Below are 25,158 nucleotides of genomic sequence, written 5' to 3'. Positions count from 1 at the left end.
TTTTTAAAATCTGAATCAGCAGAAGAATGTAGATACAGAGAATCCATTAAGATGAATAACCTCACCAAAGAGGCCCAGGTTCCTAGTCACCAGACTGCTACTCACGACTAGAAATGCCAAGCCGGCTCTACAGCCAAAGGCCATCAACTTCCTAGTACGAAGACAAGCTGGCATACATTACGGTGGCAATTTGTTTATTCTGTCCTCCAATTTGCTTTGCTTTGCTAAGGATGAACTGGGAGGTACTCTTCAGCAAGAAAGTGCCCACAACACTTACCCACCGCCCTTGATGAGATTGAGATCAGCATCTACCTCATCAGCACCATCAATTGCGAGGTCGATCTGCATTGGGGGAAGGAAGGAAAGACAAAGAAACTACTAAAAGCCTTGGGAGGTGAGGCTCTGTGCAAAGCTTGGACATGGAATAGCTCATCCGATCTTTAGCAGCCCTATTAGCTACTTTTAGTTGTTCCCATTTAACCAGTCAAGAAACTGAGGCTCTGAGAGGTTAAGCTAGTCCACTAGGGTCACCAGGAAACAAACAGGAGGCCTGGAAACCACACTGGGTCCCGCTTTTACCCATGACATTTCACTGCCTTTTCTTATTGATGGGCTTCTCTGTGGATGAGTTAGAATTATTTGAGAGCACACAACCCCAACATGGGTGACATCACCCCCAAGTAGAAAAAAAGATACACAGTACATCTGTGGCATTAAAATTTCATGGGGGGGGGGGGTGGCTGGGGGGCTCAGTCGGTTAAGCATCCAACTTTGGCTCAGGTCATGATCCTGGGGTTCATGGGTTCGAGCCCCCATGTTGGGCTCTGTGCTGACAGCTCATAGCCTGGAGCCTGCTTCGGATTGTGTTTCCCTCTCTCTGCCCCTCCCCTGGCTCGCACTCTGTCTCTCTCTCAAAAATAAATAAAACATCTTCAAAGAAACTTAAAACTTCACTGGAGGGGGCAGCAGAAAAAAGGCTGAGAAATGCTGACTCAGAAGTCTCCATACTAGTGTGGCAAAAAGAAAGACAGTTTCAAACAGACACAGAAAACCCAACGTATAGTTATAAAGCTGACACACATTGGACATGATCCGCAACTGGACACTACCTGAGGCACCCCCACTGTGACCCCCCCCAAAGCAACTGTCAGGGCTTGTCCACTGCCACCATTAGGAAATTCCACCACCAACCCCAAGAGCAGTCAGGGGCAAAATGGGTTCATTTATCTTTTGAAATGTAAAATCAAGGAAGCTATGCACTTCTCTCCACTACTGACCTCCGCATGAACAAGGTGGGAGTGTTAAGCATCGTTATTTAAAAGACCAGTACAAAAAACCCTCAGGGTACAAATCAGTTCAAGTTGCTTGGCCTGGCACAGGCGGAGAGCGTACAGAGCTTCAGCGGCACCGTGCTTCCACCCGTTCACAGATCCTGCCCTTGGTCTGAAGAGACAGACTGCACGGCTTCTCCCTGCCCCGCGCGGATCCGAGGGCCAGGCCACGCCAGGGCGACTCTCTGGGGCCTGGAAGGCTGCAGCCTTCTTTGCAGGAGCCGCAGGCCCGCCTTCGGCCCGCACCGCTCTCCTCACAGTGTGGAACGCGAATTCACACGGTGCCCCGCTCTGCCCACAGAAATCCCCCAACAAGCCCTTCCCGTGGTTCCTACTAAGCCCTCGGAGGCCCACAGGTACCAGGACGACACAGGTTAGTAGACCATTGCGTCCCACTCTGCAGTTTGGTTTGCGAGCTGCCATAACCCCTCCCCACTCTCCCGATCCAACCGCTTCCACTGTGCGCCAACGTATTCTACTCACTCAGTCCCTGCCACCCCAGCCAGCCTGGGCACCGTCCACGTATGCCACGGGCCGGCCTGGAGTTGCTCCCGTGGCTCCCATCTACTCCTCTCTGGAACGCCGTCTCCTGCCCTGGCCACCTCGCCTTCAAGCTCTGCTCAAACTTTACCTCTCCCCACAAAACCCTTCTAAGGAGCACTGCTCCAGAGCCAGAAGCATCCGAATTCACATTCAAGCTCTCTACCAGTTACAAAAGGTGTGGCTCTGGCAAATGGCTTGTCCTCTGTGTCTTTTTCACATCCGTAAAATGGGATAATGATGGTATGCACCCTCAAGACTACTGGAGGTTAAGTAGTTTAATATCGGCATAGCGCTTAGCACCATACCTGGCGCACAGGCAGGGCTCAGTAAATGCTAACTGTGAGTATGCTGCTCACTCTCATCAACTCAGTCTCCTCTGTGTTTAACCACCTTTGCTGTAACATAACACCTAACTGTAATCTGTTTTCAAATGTCCGTGGCTGCCTCAGAAGGTTACTTCTTATCTCCACTTAGTGGTAAGCTCCATGGGCTCTTACACTTCTGTACTAGGACCACAGGAAGCCCTGGATCCACCCAGGGTTTGTCCAGTACCCCCTCACCACACTCATACTGAGCCCTCAGGGTTAACCACAGGGAATGTACTGGAAACTAACAACCTCTCCTCTAGTGACCTCAGCCAGATTTAACATTCAAATTCCCAGGAGAAAATCTAGCATGACTCACTGACCTTTCTCCAAGACTCAACAAGATATTGAGTCCATGAACAAGGGACAGCCTTAAAAAAGGAGACCGAAAGACAAAGCAGCCCAACTCTCTTACCTCTGGGTGTCGGTCCAGGTCACTGAGAGTTAAGCCATACTGCAAGATGAGCTGACGGGCCTACGGAGGACAAGAAAAAGCACCCACAATCATTTACTCTGAGCACGTGGCAAAGATTCTCAGGATTCTTTTGGATTTAAGTGTCAGACACGGAGTCCCAACCAAGGCTCTCTCCCAAACCCAACTGTGCCCACTAAGAGTAGGAAACACAGCTTTATGAATGGCAAAACTAAGTTAATTCGTCCCGGGAGCCAGAAGAAGGCAAAAAGCATACAGTGAAGATCGCCAGTGCCAGGCTAAGAGTTCCTCCTCCGTGATCTGCTATTTAAGACAATGCCATGGGGGCACCCGGTGGCTGGGTTGGTCGAGCATCCAACTCTTGATTTCGGCTCAGGTCATGATCCCAGTGTCATGGGATCAAGCCCCGCATGTGGCTCCACGCTGAGTGTGGACACTGCTAAGATTCTCCCTCTCTCTCCTTCCCTCCCACCCTCTCTCTCTCTCTCCACCCCTCCACCCCCTACCCCACTCACACTCTAAAACATAAAGAAGTTTAAAAAAAGACAATGCCATGGACTCCTAAAGCTTATGGTAATACAGTATTAAAAAAAAAAACAAACAAAAACAAACAAAAAAAAACTTCCGAAAAAAGGAACTGAATGGATAGAGTGATTTCCAGGCTATAATGTTGAATAAAAATAAGCAAAAGGGGTGTCTGGGCATCTCAGTCAGTTAAGCACTTGACTCTTGATTTCAGCTCAGGTCATGATCTCACACAGTTACTGCAATCAAGCCCCATGTCAGTCTCTGCACTCACAGCTCAGAGCCCGCTTGGGATTCTCTCTCTCTGCTCCGCACCCACTTGCATGTACATGTGTCTGCTCTCTCTCAAAATAAATAAACTTAAAAAAATGTTTAAAACTAAAAAATAAGCCAAAGAATATATCCACTCCGCAGAGTGTATTAAAGGCAGGATGACCAGAATGGCTAAGTGAAGAGCTCAGCAAATGGACAACACCACACTGGGAAAGACCTGGGATTTACTTTATAGACGTGCCTCATAATAACCTTTCAAAGAGGCTGACCAAAAACAAGAGAGCAGTGATTACTGCTACCACATGGCCCTGAGTGGGATTTATAGCTGGAATAAATACACCTTGAATCTTCAAGTATGACCACCCAAATCCAAGTGATAAGGATCTGTATTCATGTCATTGCTTACCATAAGCAGAGGGACCAAAGGATAAAAAAAACTTTCTCCCAAAGGCATGTCTTGAAAATATTTTGTTTAAAATGAAAAGCACCTGAGATTAAGAATCAGAAGGTCTCAACTCTAATCTTAAATGAACCAGCCACATGACCCTTGACAAGTTTTCTTGGGATGGATGAAATGACCAATGTCAATCTTCAAATCCAAAATCCTAAGAGTCAAACCAAAAAGATCCTGGAATTTGCAATATATGGGCCTTGTTGGGATCCTAATCAAACAAACTACAAAAAAATATTTTTAAACAATAAGATAAATAAGGGGAAATTTAAACCCTGAACCCATGGTTCATGGGATCGAGCCCTACACTGGGTTCTATGCTGACAGCATGGAGCCTGCTTAGGATTGTTTCTTTCCCTTTCTCTCTGCCCCTGTTCTGCCTGCACGCACACATGCAACTCTCTCTCTCTCAAAAATAAACTTAAAAAAATAGCCAAGGTAGAGGAGAATGGGGTACAGATAAAAAAAATTGGCCATGAATTGGTGATTACTAAAACTGGGTGATGGGCACATGAAAGTTCATTATGTGGTTCTTTATCCTTTTTGAGGTATGAAAATTTCCATATAAAAAGCTAAAATAAAACACTGACTGAAAGTAGCAAATTCAAAACAAAAATAACTCCATGATTCTGGGGAGCCTGGGTGGCTCAGTCGGTTAAATGTCTGACTCTTAATTTCAGCCCTGGTCAATCTCGTGGTTTGTGAATTTGAGCCCAGCATCAATTCTTGGGATTCATTCTCCCTCTCCCTCTCCCTCTCCCTCTCCCCTTCTCTGCCCCTCCCCTGATCTCTCTTGCTCTGTCTCTCAAAATAAATACATAATGAAGGGAGAATACAATAAACATGGTATCGCAGAATTATTCCTCAGTTCCTAGATTTCTCCAAAAGTAGCGCTGAGAAACCATCCTAATTCCAGACCCTAAAGCTATAAGAACAAGGGGAAAATCTGGAAGGTAGCCTCTGAGATGACCATCCCACCTCTTGGTCTTCATGCCTTTGGATAATCCCTGCCCACAGAGTCCCAGGGTTGGTCTGCGGGACCAATGGCACACAGCAGAAGCGATGCAGATACTTCTGAGATTGGTTTATAAAGAATGCCGGTGAGTAGGTAAGGGTGGCATGCTCTAGCAAGATCTCTCCCTCCTCCCTCCGCCCCCTCTCTTATCACACACAGCAGGGGAAAAGGTTGCCATGTCCTGGAGACACTAACAGAGCCTCTCCCAAACAGCCTGTGAAGAATGAAGGCCTGCAACACCCACATGACTGAGCCTGGAACCACAGCTGAGTCTTGAGATGACCGCAGCCCTGGCCAACAGCTTAACTGTAACCTCATGAGAGACCGAAGCCAGAACCGCCTAGCTAAACCACTGCGGATTCCTGACCCTTGGCAACTATGAGATAATAAATGTTTGCTGTTAAGTTGCTAAATTTGGGAGTAATTGGTTCCATAGCAACAGATATTGAATAGATGGTGCTAGAAAAATGATACAAACTGCACAGAGTTCAATGTGATAGTCTACCATGCAAATAAAACTGTGTGATGTACTATGATTTCCTATTAATCTTATGGACTTTAGAAATACTAAACTGCATTCAGATATATAACATAAAAAAACTGGATGTCAGGAAACTGGTCTACAAGGATTCCTAAGGAAAAAGTCCTATACAAATATATCATTTTAATTACCATTTCCTAAGCTCAAAGACTGCTTGCACCACTGGACAGTGAAAATGTTCCATGAGGATGTCTTCTTTGTCCATCTAGATTATAATCAGAGTATGAGAGAGCACATTTTACATACTCTTGCCACCCTACAGCAGTTAGCATCATTTGAGCCAATAGTTGGGTAAATAAGCAATCATTCTGAGTTCATTCTAGGAATTACCTAGCGCAAACCCCTGTTTTAAGGAAGAAATGGATGCCCAGAGAGGTCACAGTGTAAGTTAGGGACAGAGTGAAGACCAGAAATAGTCTCCTGCCTTCCTCTTACCTAGGGACTAAGAAGGGAGTCAGAAGGAAAGGAAAACAGAGAGAATGGTAAAAGAACAAGAAGCAGAGAGGACAGGCCCATTTATAAATGGAATTGAAGTCATCTTATATAATAACATGCTATTAACGATAACAATTTTAAAAGGAGTTCTTTGAGGTCTTGGCATTCCTCCTCTACCTTCTCCCAAACTCCTGCCCCACGTGACCAACTCAAATGTCATCCTTCCCAGGAAGCCCTCCCCAATTCCCTGGGCAAGGAGTAGGCTCTCCTTCCTCTAAAAGGCACATTATCTCTACTTCTCTACCATTTAATTACAAATAATGACCCACGTAAATGTAGCATTAATTCATCCAACAAACACGTACAGAGTGCCTAAAACCCAGGCACCACACTGGGCACTGGAGATGATGATTAACACCTCCCATGCATAGGAGCCTCACATCCCTATGATACTACGCATATCCTCAGTGATCACCATGTCCAACTGAATTCTGTCTCCCCACCACCACCAGCAGCCACCCATCCCAGTTCCCATTCAAAGTCCAGCACGTGATGATGCCTAGGGGCATGGGTACCCCAGTGTGTATAGCAGCGCTCTCAATAGTAAATTATGGAAAGAGCCTAAATGTCCATCAACTGATGAATGGATAAAGAAGATGTGGTTTATATATACAATGGAATACTACTTGGCAATGAGAAAGAATGAAATCATGTCATTTGCAGCAACGTGGATGGAACTGGAGGGTATTATGCTGAGTGAAATAAGTCAGTCAGAGAAGGACAGATATCACTGTTTTCCCTCATATGTGGATCTTGAGAAACTTAACATAAGGGCATGAGGGAGGGGACAGGGAAAAAATAGTTACAAACAGAGAGGGAGGGAGGCAAACCACAAGAGACTCTTAAATACAGAGAACAAACTGAGGGTGGATGGTGGGGTAGGGGAGAGGGGAAAATGGGTGATGGGCATTGAGGAGGACATCTGTTGGGATATGCACTGGGTGTTGTAGGTAAGCCAATTTGACAATAAATTATATTCATAAAAAATAAATAAATAATAAATAAACAAATAGTCCAGCACATGAAAGGAGCCCCATGAGTAATTGTATGGCTGGGAGGCCCCGCCTCAACTTCTGCAAGCCCTGGGACCCTCATCTTCCCAGACAATAAGCAATAATACAAGGACAGGATCTGCCCTAGCTTTATTTTTATTTATCTTTTTCAATATATGAAATTTATTGTCAAATTGGTTTCCATACAATACCCAGTGCTCATCCCAAAAGGTACCCTCCTCAATAGCCATCACCCACCCTCTCCTCCCTCCCACCCCCCATCAACCCTCAGTTTGTTCTCAGTTTTTAAGAGTCTCTTATGCTTTGGCTCTCTTCCACTCTAACCTCTTTTTTTTTTTTCCCCTTCCCCTCCCCCATGGGTTTCTGTTAAGTTTCTCAGGATCCACGTAAGAGTGAAAACATATGGTATCTGTCTTTCTCTGTATGACTTATTTCACTTAGCATCACACTCTCCAGTTCCATCCACGTTGCTACAAAGGGCCATATTTCATTCTTTCTCATTGCGACGTAGTACTCCATTGTGTATATAAACCACAATTTCTTTATCCATTCATCAGTTGATGGACATTTCAGCTCTTTCCACAATTTGGCTATTGTTGAGAGTGCTGCTATAAACATTGGGGTACAAGTGCCCCTATGCATCAGTACTCCTGTAGCCCTTGGGTAAATTCCTAGCAGTGCTATCGCTGGGTCATAGGGTAGGTCTATTTTTAATTTTTTGAGAACCTCCACACTGTTTTCCAGAGTGGCTGCACCAATCTGCATTCCCACCAACAGTGCAAGAGGGTTCCCATTTCTCCACATCCTCTCCAGCATCTATAATCTCCTGATTTGTTCATTTTGGCCATTCTGACTGGCGTGAGGTGACATCTGAGTGTGGTTTTGATTTGTATTTCCCTGATGAGGAGCGACGTTGAGCATCTTTTCATGTGCCTGTTGGCCAGGATCTGCCCTAGCTTTAAACAGTCCGATGGGGCGCCTGGGTGGCGCAGTCGGTTAAGCGTCCGACTTCAGCCAGGTCACAATCTCGCGGTCCGTGAGTTCGAGCCCCGCGTCGGGCTCTGGGCTGATGGCTGGGAGCCTGGAGCCTGTTTCCGACTCTGTGTCTCCCTCTCTCTCTGCCCCTCCCCCGTTCATGCTCTGTCTCTCTCTGTCCCAAAAGTAAATAAAAAAACGTTGAAAAAAAAAATTAAAAAATAAATAAATAAATAAATAAATAAAATAAACAGTCCGTACCCCTGTCCACAACATGGAGAACTCTGTACACTGACCTCAAGAACCATAGGGGTAGGACCTGCTCCCATCTGCAAGTCCTACAACTCTCCCTTCTCCCCATCTTTGACTGAACTCCACATGGGTCCCCTGTGAGTGGTGAGTGTGGCCCTGCATACACAGGGAAATCAGAGTCACAAACAACACGAGCTTCCCACACTCATAACATGAGTTATGGGACAAACTGCGTTCCCCTGGGAAAAAAAAAAAACAAAACCAGGTTGGAGTCCTAACCCCCAGCACTTCAGATTGTGACCTTATTCGGACATAGGGTCTTCACAGATGTAATCAGGTTAAAACAAAGTCATCAGGCTGAGCCTGGGTGGCACAGTCAGTCAAACGTCCGACTTTGGCTCAGGTCATGATCTCATAGCTCGTGGGTTCAAGCCCAGCATCGGGATCCATGCTGACAGCTCAGAACCCGGAGCCTGCTTCAAATTCTGTGTCTCCCTCTCTCTCTCCCCCTCTTCCCCACCCCTCTCAAAAATAAACTTTTTTTTTTTTTAAAGAAGGGTTAGAAAAGACAAAACTAAAAAAATAGGACAAAACAGGCCACGAGCACCAAGAATAAGACAAATATCCTAGAAAGAAAAAACACAGAAAACAGAGGCAAGAAAATTAAAGGAATGATAGAAAAAAAACTCCCCCAAATTAAAGAGTATGAGTTTGCAGAATGAAATGTCCCAGCAAGTGCCCAGAAGAATAGATGAAAACGAACCCCACACTAAGACACAGTATGGTGAAATGTCAGAACACTGGGCACAAGGAAAAGATAATATCAGGGTATAAGGGTTCAGAGAGTGTAAAAAACCGGTTTCATACAAAGGATCAAGAATCAGAATGGCATCAAACTCCTTTCTCAACAAATGGAAAATGACACAATAGAGAAATGCCTTCAAACTTCCTCAGAAAAGATCTAGTATATAATTCTCTAAGTCAAATAACCAACTTCAAGAAAGGCTAGAATAAAGACATTTTCAGGGCCCCCGGGTTGAGCATCCCATCCCTCTCTCGATTTCAGCTCAGATCACTGTCCCAGGGTCATAGGATTAAGCCCCGCATCTGGCTCCGTGCTGTGTGTGGAGCCTGCTTAATATTCTCTGTCTCTCTCTCTAAAAAAGTAAAATAAAAATTAAAACAACAAAAATTTTTAAAGACATTTTCAGACATCCAAAGTTGTCAACAACTTGGCATCCCACACACTTAGACAGCTTCCTAAAGGATGTACTTCACCAAAACCGAAGGAAACAAAAGAGGTGGAGCAGAGGGAGAAATGAGGAGAAACAGGACCAAGAAACAGGGCGATCCAAAAGGGGAGAAGAGAAGGAAGGTTCCTGACTGCAAAGCTATGTAACACGTCACCAACCCCGAAGACCCAGAGACTCGGCCAAGACGAGACGGATGGAGCGGAATACCCAGAAAGAAGTGAGATTTTCCCATCTGGGTAAGAGCTTGGGCCCGAGTTAGTAAAGTGTACATAGATAACCAAGCAAATGAAAAAAGCAAAGGCAACATTTACTTCACTTGCAGGAAAACAAAGTAGCAAGGAGGTTAAGGAGGAATAATCACAGCACAGGGCACAGTTCAGCTGTAGTTTGGACAATCACAACTCTGGAAACACTGAGTAATGCTGCACCAAAATGTAACTGTACTGGAGGATTAGGAGAGAAAGCTGCCTGTGAACTGGGGAGCAAGGAGATTAAAAAACCAGCAAACACCCACTTCCATTCATCCATTCCGTGGAGAATTATTACACAAAGTTGAAAAAAATTTTTAAATAGCAAGAAAAGCATGTCGTTTCCAGATACTAGAGCAAATACCCAACCAGCTAAGAGTTTTAAAACTCTGCATATACTACACCGTGCTGCCACAGGATACACTCAAATATTCAGAGTGAGTACGTGAATGCGTCTAAGGCCACACTTCTAAGGAGCAATCCTCAGAAAATAAACTCCTCTCCTGCTCCTGGCTCCCCCACCTATACAGCAACCCTGGTACACCACCCAAAGCCACACCTCCATGTCCTCGGGACCCAGAAATTCAGCAGCCAAGTGCCAAGATGCAGAATGGAAAGCAGGACATACCTGAAAGGAGGTGGGAATGCAGACAAGGTTCAGATTCTCTTGTTTCACTCTTTCAGCTGTGGAGACAAAAGTCATGTTGGTGGTTTTTCACTCTCCTCACTTTATTTTTCTTGTCAGGTGCACATCTGCTCAGATCCAACAGAAAAGGAAAGGTCTATTCCCCCACTGACAGCCGCCTTTCATTCTGTGTTCCCAGCCTTGGTGAGAAAGTTTGTGAACACACATCGCACACACAAGACAGGGACAGGAGTAAATACTAACTACGAATAGAGCCATGTCAGGTGTTTGCTACTACTACGTACCTGGCAATATTCAAAGACTTTTTGTACATGTGAAATCTTTTCATCCTAACAACCCAAAGGTAAGCTGCAATAATTATTCCCACTTTACAGATGAAGAAACGGAGGCACAGATAGGTAAAGTCACTGGGTAGTTTTATCACTAACAGGTGGCAGAGCTGATATCCCATGCAGTCCAGCTAGCTCCAGTCTTAACTACTTCCTTATATTGCCTCTCACAGAAAAAAGAGAACTTTACATGCACGAAACATATAATCATTTATAGGCCACCAGAGGGCGGTTAAACAGGGTTTACTTATTCTTTTTGGATTTGTGCATTTCAGTGAGGGGGGGTGGGGATCTTAAGAAAAAACTACCTTATTAAAAGCTCCAATCTTTTGACTCATTGTGTCTGCATCATAGGAGGTTCAGAAGCCACTATTATGAAATGCACAGTAATTCCTTTGCCCTGCAATCCTCCACACACTCAATGGTAAGGTAGAAAGGTATGTAACACAAAAGCCCGTGTTAAGGCAATAAGGATTCCAGAAGCCATCACACCAGCACCACAGCCACTCTCTTAAAGACAAAGTGTTCCCGGACTTTGTCTCCTGAGCACTGCCCCCGCCTTGGCACCTAGAAGAAGCAATCAGCATTCAGGCAAGTCTCTCCTCGGCTTTGTTTTAACAAACAAAAGCAGGGCAGTAAAACCTGTTGAGCAGCCACAGGGGCTGATAATTCCAGAGCCTTTCCTAAGCTCAGAGACACCCTAATCAGTAAGCCAGTACCTGCAGGAAGGAGCCACCAACTCTGGGTGCCTCATATCCACTCCAGGGTCACGGACAGGCGAGCCTGCTCTGAGCTCAGTTTGTCCACCTGAAATTAACTGAGGGACCCAAAGGCTTTAGAAGCCTTGCTTCAGGGCCCCAGGGGCCACACACAGGACCACTGATGAGGATTAAAATTCTGTTGAGATCTCCTCCTAAATCAGCTCCTACCCTCCACATGAGCAAAGTAAACAAAGCCAGGGCATCCCCCAAAGTTGGCTGAAGAGGCCCAAGAATACCTCTCAGAAGAGCAGAGCTGGGCAGGTGCCAATGCTGTGCCCCCCTCCATCCCCCTCTTCCACATCCTCATCCCCGTGGCCCCCACAAAACATCCAGACAGCCCAAGAGCATACCTATTCGCTGTACAGCATGAACGATTGTAGAGCCACTTCCAATTCCCAGCACTTGGTTATTCTGCCAAAAAAAGGAGAGGAAAAACAAAAACTCATTAATACCATATGTGACGCCCTCTTTAGCCCATTTCCTAGATCAAGGTGCTGTGCCCATTTGATAGCAACATAAGCACTGAACAGAACCAACTGAGAGTACTTTAGCCTAGTGCCCATGGCAGTTTATCAACAGCTCCTTCTACTCTCATCTAACACTAACATCACCATTTCCTCCTGTTAAAAAGGTAAACTGAGGCACATTAAAAATTTTAAGAATTTATTTGAGCAAGTCAGGCCGCATTCAATCTGGCAGACAGAAAGGAGCTCCGAGGAGCTACACGAAATGAAAGACTTTTACAGCCAGAAGGAAGTGTGAACAAGGAAGTCACAGCAGGCAAAACAGCAGACTGGTTATTGCCAGGTTACTTTTCCTTAGGGGACAGTAGGGGACACTCAGGCAGATTACCTAACTAGTGCCCATCAGACAATTCCTGATGGACTAACAGAACATTCCATTTCTGGGAGGGTTGAAAATGTAATTAAATCTTCTTTTGGTGATACAGGCTTAACACAAGTGACTTAATTCGGGGCCTGTTGTCTTGCTCATTGATGAGGGAACATGGGGTAAGCTGAGGGCAAAATACAGGCTGGCGCCACCACCACCCCCCGCCCCCCAGGGTGGAAATATGTGTGATATTCCCTGGACACTCCTGGCTACCCAAGAACAAAGGAAAGGGGTTTAAGTGCTTGCCACGGTGATGTGGGAAACTAAGGCAAATGAAAAATTAAACTCCCTTACTGCCTACAGTCCATTGACAAGTCCTTGAAACTGGCAGAGTAACCCCCCTCTAGGAGCTCAACTGTCTCCATGATGGCACTTTGCTAGGAACAAAAGAGAACCTTGGCTGAACATTGTCCCAACCTTCAGGAACCTGTAAGTCTACTTCCTTAATCTCAAGCACCCCAAGATATACGCTGGCAATCATACTCTGAACTTATTGCCTACCGATATACATCTGAAAGGTCTCATGACTGAGGTTTTACGAAATAGTAAAAAATGGCATTTCCCTAGCTAACAGCTAGCCCCTCAAGGTCCTGGAAACCTTGCTTCCAAAATTCCTTAGAGACTTCTATATCCCTATGTATATATATACATACACATACGCACACACACATATATGTATACACACACACACACACACACACACACACACACATATATATACACATACATAGTGAGTAACCTGTCATGACCCCAGTGCAGCTCTTCCTGTCCACAGGGTCCTGTCCCCGTGCCTTAATAAAATCATCTTTTTGCTCCAAAGACCTCTTCAAGAATTCTTTCTTGGCCATCGGCTACGGACCATCCCACCATCACCCCAAAACTTCATCATTTACAGCCAAAAAATTTTCACTCTGGGCTTCCCCTTGCACAATGAGTTGTTAATCAGTTGCTGGAACTCTAAGAAATTTGACATAAAATATTTCAGCATACTGAACTTCCTGAAGTTTCTTATTCAAAGTAAGGTTATGTAGGAGGTAACTGATATTGTGAAAAGATTATTAAAAAAAAAAAAAGAAAATCACGAGACTTATGTCAATATAAAATGAATAGGTCATAGATTTCATTTAGCTCATTAAATTAATGAGTGAATGGGAAAAGATGTTACAACCTGTCCACAGGAAAAACCCTAGAACTGAAATTCATATACAGTCAAGAAATGTTGAAAGGAATTTACAAGAGTCTTAGGATAATAATCAGTTGACTCTCATAAAATTTGCATTTCTATGAACAAAAATTACGTGCATTAAGAGCGTTCTACAAGTTAAAGGTCTCTCCACAGAGTTGTAAATGGCCTAGTGGAAGGCCATTCCAAAGAAAGGATATTTAGTAATGTCTTTTGCTCATTTCCTTAAATTTTGCCTTATGGTGTTGAATTCTTCCCTAAAGTGGAGATAATTAGGGTTGAGGTCACAAGGGATTGTTGTGAGATTTGACTTATATTAACATTTAATAAATATTCTCGGTAAGTGCTTAATGAATGGTAGCTTTTGCTCTGGTTTCTAGCTGTTTTGCCTTAGTCTGGCAGGAAGTTGCTTAGGAACTGAGTGAGCTCCACATTAGTTCCTGATTGTAGTACCCTGACCCTGTTTTGCTGTTTGTGGTCTAACTGACCCCAGCTGGGCCCCTACTCTGCCCCTCGTCTGCTCACAGGGATTCTCCCCCTTTCTTAGGATAGCAGGCTCCTGAGGCCTGTTTCTTGTCCTTTGTACTCACAGCACTCTTACCCATTGTCCCTACTGCTGGTGAAGACTCTTTCTCATAATCCTAACTAAGCTTCACCCTCTTCCCGTATTAAGGCAGCCTTGTGCAAAATAGGGACCTTCTGGCATCAAGTGGACGGATGCTGATGTGGTTTCCTATTTCAAAACGTCTGCCATCCCCTTCAGACAGGGAAACTGAAGAGACCCCATGGGGGGGAAAAACCCTGCTTTTTCGCTTTTTCCTGCTTCTATTCTTGCTAGTGATGAGGGAGCCAAAGACAAGCTGAGGGCAAAGCACAAGCTAACACCCCAGACCCCTCTCTCCAGGTGGGATATGTGACACTCCTCAGGCACTTCTGGCCGCCCAAGACCAAAGCAAAGGGAAAAACAAACTGACCGAGATCACAGTCGTGCAGGACGTGGGTCTCCATCAGTTTGCAACTGTTTTAATGATTTACAAGAAAAAAGGCAATCTCCCGAAACCTACAGACTCAGCTTCCCAAAACCCTAACATCACCCTCCCCCTCCATAGTGATGTGGGGAACAATGGCAAGAAAATGTAGATAAAATTAAATTTCTTTATAACCTGCAGCCCATTGACAAATACTTGAGATAGGCAGAGTAAAACATTCCTCCGGGAACTCCCCATGGTCTTAACGTTAATACTTTGCTACAGGGAAAAATAATTTTAGCTCAACAAAAGCAAGGCCTCCAGTATCTTGAGTCTTCATCAGCATATGAAAGTCTGAGAACTTCCCACTGCCTTTACACACACACCCTCCCCCAAACTCCCAGGTATATAATCAGTTCGAACCCCAGAGCAGCTCTTTGGCCCACCGGTCCTGTCCCCATGCTTTAACAAAGGCACCTTGGCACCAAAGACATCGCAAGAATTCTTGGCCATCGGCTCTGGACCCTCACCACCACCACTTCAACCTCATCCCTAGGACTTGCACCCCCCCCCACCCTAAACATGCCTTATGGTATGATAAAAGTATGTCCTCCTTGTAAAGGTAAGGGAGTTCAGGGTATCTTTAGTCTTCTAGCACAATAGATAACATCTAAGTACTGATGGGGCAGGGTCATCATGAAGGGTTTTTGGAGACTCCTAGCTCCAGGGCATAGGTATAAGTGACTTATGGGGAATACCTGGGCACTCATCCTTTTTTTATTTAATTTTTATTTATTTTTAGGTTTTTGAAAGAGCTAGAGAGTAGGGCAGGGGCAGAGAGAGGATCCCAAGGAGCCAAGCAGGCTCTTCGCTCAGCAGAGCCCAACACGGGGCTCGATCCCACAACCCTGGGAGCCTAAATCAAGAGTCTGATGCTCAACCAATTGAGCCACAGAGGTACCCTGCACTCATCCTTGTTTTGACCAGTTCCAGGATGCCTGAGAGGCACATACCCCAGGGCCACTGTCCTCAATAAAAACCCCGGCCCCCAAGCAAAAATGGGAGTCTCTCTCCTTTCCTTCCTGGGTCTCCCAGACACTCAGGTCTGCTATAATCTATCCCTCGCACTATTCAATAAACTCTGCTCTCACTTCCTACCAGCTTGAGTTTGATTTTGATCCTGTGTGAAGCCAAGGACCCTCTTGACTGATCCTGAGGGACCCTCTCTGGTTCCTCAGACCTGGCCAGGCTGCATCACCCTAAAGGTTACTTTGGACTCTACCCCTTCTGCTCACTTCAGGGAGGCTCTAGATGGTGGGCTTGGTGCCCCCCTGAAGTTTCCCTGTGATGCCATCAACCTGAAGATGCCTGTGACTAGTCCCTGAAAAGTCACTGAAGGTAGAAAACTCTGCTTTTCACTCTTAGGGTATACCTAGGCTCTGTGTTTTTTGTCCAGCTTTTCCTTTCTGACTGCCCCTGGGGATTGGCCAGGAATCTTTCAGTGCTCACCTGCAGAACATTTTTGTAAAGCCAGCTTAAATTGCACATTCATTTTAAGTAAGCTAAATCTTTTGCCTGATAGGAAGGAGCAAGTGTTTAAAAAAAAAAAAAAAAAAAAAAAGGCCCCAAATGGAGTCACTTATGCTAAGCCCCAGGTCACCAAACCAAGACTTGACTTAATTACAGTTTTGGCTCTTCCAGAAAGGGAATCTTAAGCCAGTCAGTCAGGAACTGTCTGATCAGCACTAGCTAGGTAATCTGCCTGAGAGAACTCTGCCATCCCCTATAGCAAAGTGACCTTGTAATAACCAACCTGCTTTTATGCCTAGTATAACTTCCTAGGTCCTGTCCCTTCTGACTAGAAAAGTCTTTCATTTTGCAAAGCGCTTTGGAGTTCCTTTCTACGTGCTAGGTTGGATGCTGCCCGATTCATGAACCACTGAATAAAGCCAATAGATCTTTAAATTTTACTGTTGAATTTTGTTTTTTAATACTTCATAGGAGACAAAAAATCCTGGGGCAACTCAGGACAAACTGAGAGCTAGAGCCAACACCCCTCACTCCCCACAGGACAAATACCCAATGCTAGCCCCTGGGCCCGTATCTGATACAGTCCTTCTCAAAGCAAGACCACAGCTCAAACTGTAAAGGATTAGAAAGCATGACCAACAAGCGGAGAGAGCTGCAAAAAGGAAATGAAATGTTAATATCCCAGCCACTAAAGCACTTCCAGCTGGGCCTCTACCTACTGATGGCTTTACCCATTATCCTCTGTGCTTGCTACCTGATGGAAATCACTTTGACTAGCTCATAGTTCCCAAATCACCAAATCCACCATGGGGCCCTCAGAAGAGAGCTTGTTCTGGGTCAGTATTCCACCTTCAGTGATGCCCTCATGAAGGCAATGCATCATCCAGTAGTCATTTAGCTACCTGCGCAACCGTCAACAGTAAGGTCTTCAAGACAAGTGAATGGTAGGTCACAACACAAAAACAGTCAAAATAGCTGGATATCTGGGGGCGCCAGGCAAGCGTCCGACTCTTGATGTCCACCCAAGTCATGATCTGACAGCACAGAGCCTGCTTGGGATTCTCTCTACATCTCTCCCTCTCAAAATAAATAAACTTAAAAAAAAATAGCTGGATATCTTCAAGAATGAGAAAATTACTTAATTTACTGATGCCTACGTAGGCTTGACCTGACTCTCACACCTGACCCGGAGCTGACAGCTCTAGCTATACAGTCATCCTCATTACCATACACTGATGTCGCTCACAGGCTCCCAGCAGGCAGGTGGCACACAGATGAACTCTGGTGAGTCAGACAAGCTCTACGCAAGGCTCTTCCCTTTGTGGAGGAGGCCAGGAATTACAGAGGCCTGCCAGGCGCAAGCTCTTCAACCACGTGGTTCTCCTACCATGGAATCAAATGACTGGCCCAGGAATCAGTGTCCTAGCCAAAGCAAAACAGAGATAGCCAAAGGCTGCCTGTGAGGTGGCCCAACAGCAGGCGGCTGCCAAGCAAGCTCTTCAGGAGGAACGGGCCCCTTCTGATGGGCAATACCAAACCACATGTCATATGAAACACTTCTGCTGACCAACTGGAGCTACTGCTCACCAACTTCAAGCTAAGCCGGTCAAAGAAACAAAGCCAGGCTCCAAAGAGAACAAAGGGAGCTACAGACCTTCAGGAGAACACGGCCCTGCATGGTAACCCATCCTGGGTGGCTATACTGCCAGGAACAGGCACATCTGAGGTCAGGGTGGCTACCCAAAGGGTTCAGCTGAGAACTCTCCAGGTTCTCCATCCATCCAGATGTGGAAGTGGTCACCACAGTGGAACACCAATGGGCTGGGCAACTGGAAACCCTACACTCCAGAGATTCTAACTAAGCAAAGGGCCACCAATAACCCCACAACCTCCATATTTGTGTCCACACTCCACCAACTCTACCAACATTTACCAGGCAGGCCCTGCTGCAACCAACATTGAGCAAAGATAAGGTTAACTATCCACTAAGAGCTTACTCTTTAGGAGGAAAGGAGAGATAAACATACAGATGACTAGAACATAAGACACCATAAAGCATCTAAGAGGTATAAAGCACTACAAAATCGAAAAGATCTCCCTGCTACTTAGGAGGCTAAGGAAAAACCGAAAGGGGGAAATGGTCTTTGAACCAAACCCTGAAGGACATATACGACTTTAACAGGCAAGGTCAGAGGACAAGAGCGAGTATTCCAGGTAAAGTGTAGTGATGTTAAAACATACTATATGCCAGTAGTCTGACTTTTCCAACGTTCTGGTACATGGAGGACAAAGGATTATAGAAGGAAACAAGACCGTGGGCTTCAGGAAAAGAACCACAGCCTCTCGTCTGTGCATTCTCTCCAGCTGGCCCAGTACCGGGCTCGCAATAGATACTTTAGATGTTAACAGGGACATTAAAATGAGGCCACCTGAGGGCCACTGTGACAAGAGCAGATGAGCGCTTCAGAAGATGATAATGGATCACTTGGTAGATTGGCAGAGGGGACAAGATAAGGACAACTGCTATCTTCCGGCCATGGGGAGAGCTTAAACTGGTAAAGATGATAGGTCAAAGGGAAGGGTCAGCTCTAACAACATTCCAAAGGTGGGACCAACAGGACTTGGCACATGACCACCTTGATAAACTGACACAAGTGAACAATTTCAAGACACAAGGCACTAGAAGAAAATATGGCTTAGATTGGGACAAAGGATACCCCTCTCCCCCAACTCCCCAGAGGGCAGCTAGTAGCTAAGCCTTGACCATCAGGCACATGACTATGTTCAGTAAATGTGTAGATTTGAACTCTCCTGTTTGCAGGAGTATACAGGAAATGATTTTCCTTCTCCCTGAAGCAACATTTCTGGCCACCACACTAACTGCCTGACACATATCAGACACTCAAATATCTGGCAAACGAATGAAATGAACAAATCAACGTTTGAAAGCAGAAAATACAAAATTCAGGTAATGGTAGCATCTCAGGAAGAAGCTCTGTAGGCAAAGCAGATGCAACTGAGATTGGTGTGAGGCGCCCCCAAAGTGCCAACGAAGCTCTCCCCATGATCACCCGGTAATTTCACAGAATAATGCGGCTGGAATCCAGTGTTTTGTAGCTCTAGCCTCAGGTGGGGGCTTACAGATTTTTATGTAAGCAAATACATTATAAAACCTAAGCCAAGAATACTTAATGTCAGCAAGTATTAATGTAAATAATAGGAAAAGGTATGTACAGATTTCATTTACTCATCTATTAATTACTCACTTTATACAGGCATTTTGAAATTTCAGCTTACTGTCCCAATTTTTCAGCTGAGGCACTGAATCCCAAAAGCAGAGCCAGACTGCACATTTTGCATTGTCTCTGAGAATTCCCATGGAAAACTCCACTGCTAACCAGACTTGGAACAAAATACACCAGAACAGGGCAGCTGGGGAGCTGGTGGAAGGGCACTGGAATAGGAGTCACTCAGTTTGGGTCCCGGAGGATCCTTGGGCATTCCTCTACAAAACATGTTTCCGTAGAAACAAGTTACCACACTGGTCCCTCCCACTTAGTCGAGCTGTTTGAGGATCAAACATCATATATCAATGGAAAGTAACTCTATATGCTGAAGCATTAACAAATGTAAACGTAAAGAACTACCATTAAAGGAGAGAGAGAATCTGATACCACTTTCTAAGAAATAAAAAGAGAGACAAAAAGCCCAACAGAGCCCAGGAAACTCCACCAAAGGGCAGAGATACTCCACTTGGCTCCGAGGACGTACCACAATTAAGATAATTAACCTGACTGATAAAAGCAAATCCACTCCGGTTAAGAGACTTCACTAAACAGCACCACACCCGCCACTTAACAAGTGGGGCCACGACCTCACCGGTAACACCTAGACATCTCTGCGCCCCAACCTTAAAGAACAGCTTCCTCCAAAATGCAAGCGCCCACCCACCCCTGTGAAAAGCAGGAGGTTTAAAGCCTTGGTCTTCCTGTCTCTCTTTCGCTAGCGAGTACACTCAGGACCGGACGCGCGCCACGCTAAGAACCTCCTTGGAGTGAAATTTCAACGCAATTTTCAAAACAGCTCTCCACAGACTTCCCAGCACAATAAAGAGCGATGAAGAGCTCTTGGCAGCCTCAGGACTCACCATTTGCCATTTGTTGATAAGGAAGCCGCACGGCAAGTCCCTGCCAGCCCCACTCCAAACACATCAGACACCACCAGACTCCACTTTGCAAAGTGTTACCCCGCCGGACAAGGAGTCTTTTTAGAAACATCAACTTTTAGGAAACTCGCCCCCAACTGATTCCACATCTAAAAGATCTTTAAGGAGCAAGGAAAAGCGCGGGGGGCGGGGGGAGGGATCTAAACCCGTATAAAGTGTGCACCCTCTCTCCTCTCACGCACCCCCCGGCCCAGAGCGCGCAACAGGAGCCCATCAGGCAGAGCACAGGAGCCCCACGCCCGGAGCTGCTCACCCTCACGTGGTTCTCCACCGCCGCGCGGCCCGCCAGCTTCTTGGCCTCCTCGGCCTTGGACATCGTGGAGGGGGCCGGGCAGGCGCCGTTGGCGTCCCCGTCGTAGGTACCTGTACCGCCGACGCCGGCGCGGGTCCCGGACTGCGTGCGCCCGGGAGGCTGCACGTGGGAACCCAGGACACCCCAGCTGTTCCCGCCTCCGCCAGAGGCCGCGCCCCCGGCCCGCCCGGGCAGCGGGGCCAAGACCCGCCCGTAGAGGGTGCTGAAGGGCCCGGGGCGCTGCATCCCGACGCCAAGCTCCAGCCTCCGCCACGGTCCCGCCCCCGGCTCGTCCGGAAGTGTGGTCGCTCACGCACAGAACGTGCGCCTCCTGCTGCCGGAGTCCTTGCTGGGAGGTGTAGTTCTGTGGCTTCGGCAGCCCGCACCCACGCACCAACGGGGACTACCAGCCCCACAATGCTGCGCGACTGGCGAGCAAACAGCCCGCGACGACCTTCGGTGCGACGGCCCGTGTGGCCCGAGTAGCCAAAGTCCGAGCCTAGGCGTAACACCTAGCAGAGATGCGTTTACGCCGCGCCTGGGAGGGTTCCGGGGGTTTTTCTTTCTGCCCTCACAACCGAGAAAGGGGTGGTGAAGCTGACCTTGTCGGTTTTCCCAGTAGTAGGAGCGTGGCCGTGGAGTCCTTAGGCCAATCGCTGTTCTAGAGACGTCGCCCCCTTTTGAGAGGTGACTGCTCTAGACACTCCCCGGGGAAATGCACAAGCGGTTTGCGCGGGCTTGTTATTGGACAGAGAACAGGTTCTGAACCCAGGTTCAGCTGCTCCCTGCTGGAAAATCAATATTCGAGAGACAAGTAACGGTGGGAAAAGAAGGTTATTTTTTTATTCAGGAAACCGGCAACCTGGGAAGATGGTAGACTAACTTCTCAAAGACCATCTTCCCCGATCAGGCGAAGCCTGAGGGTTTTTAAGGGGAAGGCATTGGAAAAGGGAGGAGAGCTAAGTGCAGAGAAGCAGGTGCCAGGCAGCTAGTCGTATGTGGATGTGACCTTAAACAGACTTGCTGGAGCCAGCGGCGGCTGTTTGTGACTGTAGTAAGGCCTTATCTTCTGGGAAAGCGTGGGCCTTCATTCCTCAAGGCCTGCAAATCTCAAGGAAATTAGGCTGGTTCTGCTGTAGACCAAGGGACTTAGGTCAGCAAGCAAACAGTGCATAAGCTTGAAGCAAGTTAACCCTTAAGACGGTTGGAGTCCTGTTACACACTGAAATCTTATCATTAGAGGTGAAGGCCCTGGACTACAAGTTTAGAACTCCCAACCTGAGACGTTGTTCTGCACCAGACAGTTTTGGATGGCTTACTTCCTCCAGGATGGATGCCGGGCAGAAACCTGGCAATCCTTGCTGATGACTTATGAAGGGATTCAGAACAGGTGTCCCCAAAATGTGCCACTTTGTCATGTGGACTGTTTTGAACTGAAAGCAGTCCAGACCCTGAGGAACTCAAGAGAAACTTTGCCCCTCCCTTAACTGCCTAGAAGTATCTAAATTGGGTGTCTTTTCTAGAATGAGAGTTATTACCAATGATAAATTTTATCTAACATCTGTGTAGCAAGGCAAACATCTAATTACCAAACATCTTTCTTATTGCCCTGTGAATTGCCCTTCTCCCCTTTGAACTCCACAGCACTTATCCATTCCTTAGCTTAGGCTGGCATATATACATATGACCTCATTTGTCTTGATATATGCCAAGAATTTCTCTGTGAAGCCTTGAGCAGCATCAGTCAGATTTACCAGGTACCCAGCCCCAAAGAAGGAATGGATTTGTGTCTCATTTCAAGAAGGAGGCCAGAAAGAAAGAAAATAACCTGTTCTGCCACCTTGGTATATAAATGAGTTATCCAGAGAAGGCAGAAGGGCCCTTTCTAAGACTGACCGCACCTTTAGCCAGGGACCCTCACACAGTTGGCACCCTCACCTCATTCTGGTCTCTGCCTGCTCAGTGGTCTTCCCCACACGCTTAATAAAGTACCCCTGTCCCAATCCTCAGCCTCCCAGTCCCCACCTCATGCCCATCATCTTATTCTGCTCTAACATCATCTTGTTAAATAACCTGTTTCTTTGTTTATTGCCTGTATTTCCCACTTCAAGACTAGAAACAGAAAACTTGTGTTTCTTGTTCACTACTGGATGCCTGAATTTATGGAATGAATGAATATAGGGCATCAGCCCTTGGCTCCTCCTTCCCCTCATCCACCAACTCTCCACCCTCACCCCCACTCCACCTCAGGCATGGCACAGAATAATTTCCCACTTTGATTAGCTTACAAGCAGTTTTAAGAGTTTAAGAACGAGTTTTACTAAGAAACAATGATAAAACAACAGACCCAAATAACTGCCTCTCAACTGTTTTCCCTGTCTCTCAGGAGCTGTTGGCTATGTAAGAAGCACACTGCAGGCATTCCTGATTTCTTTTACAGCAACTGTTTCCTTGCCGATTTCCCTGACTCAAGGCCCAGCCACAGCTTAAAGGAAAGGGACTTCAGGTAGAGGCCCCTGGGCCTGGTAGTACCACACCTGGGTAGGGTGCAAGCAGGAGAGGAACAGACCTGAGGTCAGCTGCTTGTGCCCCACCCCCACCCCATTGGAAAAGCAGGATACATCCTGAGTACCATTTAAGTGGCCTGACATAAAGTTCTATTAGTGGGAAAAGAAGCTGTAGGAAATGAGCACTTTTTTTTTTTTAAGTTTATTTATTTTGAGATAGCACATGTAGAGAAAGAATCCAGGGCTCGCACACACAAACCATGAGATCATGACTTGAGCCAAAACCAAGCGTCAGATGCTTAACCAACTGAGCCACCCAAGCACACCCATCAGCATGTTTTTCTTAAGTTGGTTAACTCCAGGCTCTCCGAGGCTTCAATTTTTTTCTAAATTATAATCTAAATATTTATTGGGTTTATGGCTCAGATGTTTTGATTATAATATTTTAATAGACTTTACTTTTTATTTATTTTGAGAGAGAAAACGCGCAGGAGAGGCAGAGAGAGAGAGAGAGAGAGAGAATCCTGAGCAGCCTCTTCACTGTCAGCGCAGGAGCCAATTCAGGGCTTGAACTCTCGAACCATGAGATCATGACCTGAGCCGAAACCAGCAGTCAGACGCTTAACTGACTGAGCCACCCAGGCACCCCTAGACTCTACTTTTGAAAGCAGTTTTACATTCATAGCAAAATTGAGCAGAAGGTACAGAGATTCCATATATACTGTCTGCCCCCACCTATGCATAGCTTTCCACCGCTATCGACATCCCCCACCAGAGCAATATATTTATTACAGTTGATGAACCTACATTGACCTATCACCCAGAGTCCACAGCGTGCATTATGGGTCACCCTTGGCGTTGGACATTCTATGGATTTGGACAAATGTATAATAACATGTATCCACCACTGAAGTATCATACAGAGTAGTTTCACTGCCCTAAAAATCCTCTGTGCTCTGTCTGTTCATCTCTCCCTCCCCTTTAATCCCTGGAAACCACTGATCTTTTACTGTCTCCATAGTTTTGCCTTTTTCAGAATGTCACATCCTTGGAATCATATACTATGTAGCCTTTTCAGATTGGCTTCTTTCACTTAAAAGTACGCATTTAAGTTTCCTCCACATCTTTTCGTGGTTTGATAGCTCACTTCTTTTTAAAACCGAATAATATTCCATTGTCTGAACGTACCACAGTTCATGTATCCATTCACCTACTGCAGGACATCTTAGTTGCTTCCAGGTTTCGACAATTGTGAGTAAAGCTGCCATAAACAGTGTGCAGATCTAGGTGTGGACATAAGTTTTCAGCTCCTTCGGGTATAGCAAGGAGCACAATTGCTTGATCATACGGTAAGAGGAGGTTTAGTTTCGTAACAAACTGCCCAAATGCCTTCCAAAGTGGCTGTACCATTTTGCATGTTAACTAGGTTAACATAGCACGTTAACCAAGTAAAATTTAAATTCAAAATAACTAAATAAACAAACAAAGTGGGCTGTACCATTTTGCATTCCCATCAACAATGAATGATTATTTCTGCTACCCCTCACCCTCACCAGCATTTGGCGTTGTCAATATTCTGGATTTAGACCAGTCTAATTGGTGCGTAATGGTATCTCATGGTTATTTTAATTCGCATTTCCTGGTTGACATGTGATGTGGAATATCTTTTCATATGCTTATTTGTCATCTGTGTATCTTCTTTGGTGAGGTGTGTGTTAAGGCATTTGGCCCATTTTTAAATCAGATTGTTTGTGTTCTTATTGTTGGGTTTTAAAAGTTCTGTGTATGTTTATACAGCAGTCCTTTCTCTGATATGTCTTTTGCAAATATTTTTTCCCAGACTGTGGCTTGTCTCCTAATTCTCTTGAAAGTGTCTTTCACAGAGCAGAACATTTTAATTTTAATGAAATCCAGTTTATCAATTCTTTCTTCCATGGCTCATGCTCTTGGTGTTGCATTTAAAGAATCATTGCCAAACCCACAGTCCTCTGGATTTTCTCCTATGTTATCTCCTAGTTTCATAGTTTTGTATTTTATATTTAGGTCTGTGGTCCATTTTGAGTTGACTTTTGTGAAGATTATAAGGTCTGTGTCTAGATTAATTTTTGCATGT

At 45.8% G+C, this 25,158-nt stretch overlaps 1 protein-coding gene across 5 annotated transcripts in view; it reads right to left on the bottom strand.

The window, feature by feature from the left end:
- RPIA (ribose 5-phosphate isomerase A) overlaps window positions 1-25,158 on the bottom strand; it is a 75,088-nt gene that overhangs the window by 10,602 nt on the left and 39,328 nt on the right. For 2 of the 5 annotated variants that reach the window (XM_053200890.1, XM_053200892.1), the window contains exons 4-7: window positions 11,800-11,860; window positions 10,342-10,397; window positions 2,655-2,714; window positions 278-342 (exon numbers count right to left, since the gene is read on the bottom strand). In XM_053200890.1, the coding sequence (XP_053056865.1) occupies window positions 278-342; window positions 2,655-2,714; window positions 10,342-10,397; window positions 11,800-11,860 (242 nt within the window). Of the gene's footprint in view, window positions 1-277; window positions 343-2,654; window positions 2,715-10,341; window positions 10,398-11,799; window positions 11,861-20,499; window positions 21,299-25,158 lie in introns of those variants that run through there. The other 3 variants (XM_053200891.1, XM_053200889.1, XM_015075791.3) reach the window with 3 other exon arrangements.

Source organism: Acinonyx jubatus, chromosome A3, assembly GCF_027475565.1.
Source record: "Acinonyx jubatus isolate Ajub_Pintada_27869175 chromosome A3, VMU_Ajub_asm_v1.0, whole genome shotgun sequence".
NCBI classification, from domain to species: Eukaryota; Metazoa; Chordata; class Mammalia; order Carnivora; family Felidae; genus Acinonyx; species Acinonyx jubatus.
The sequence above is the reverse complement of the archived record's forward strand: the minus strand, read 5'-3'. Positions and strand labels throughout refer to the sequence as shown.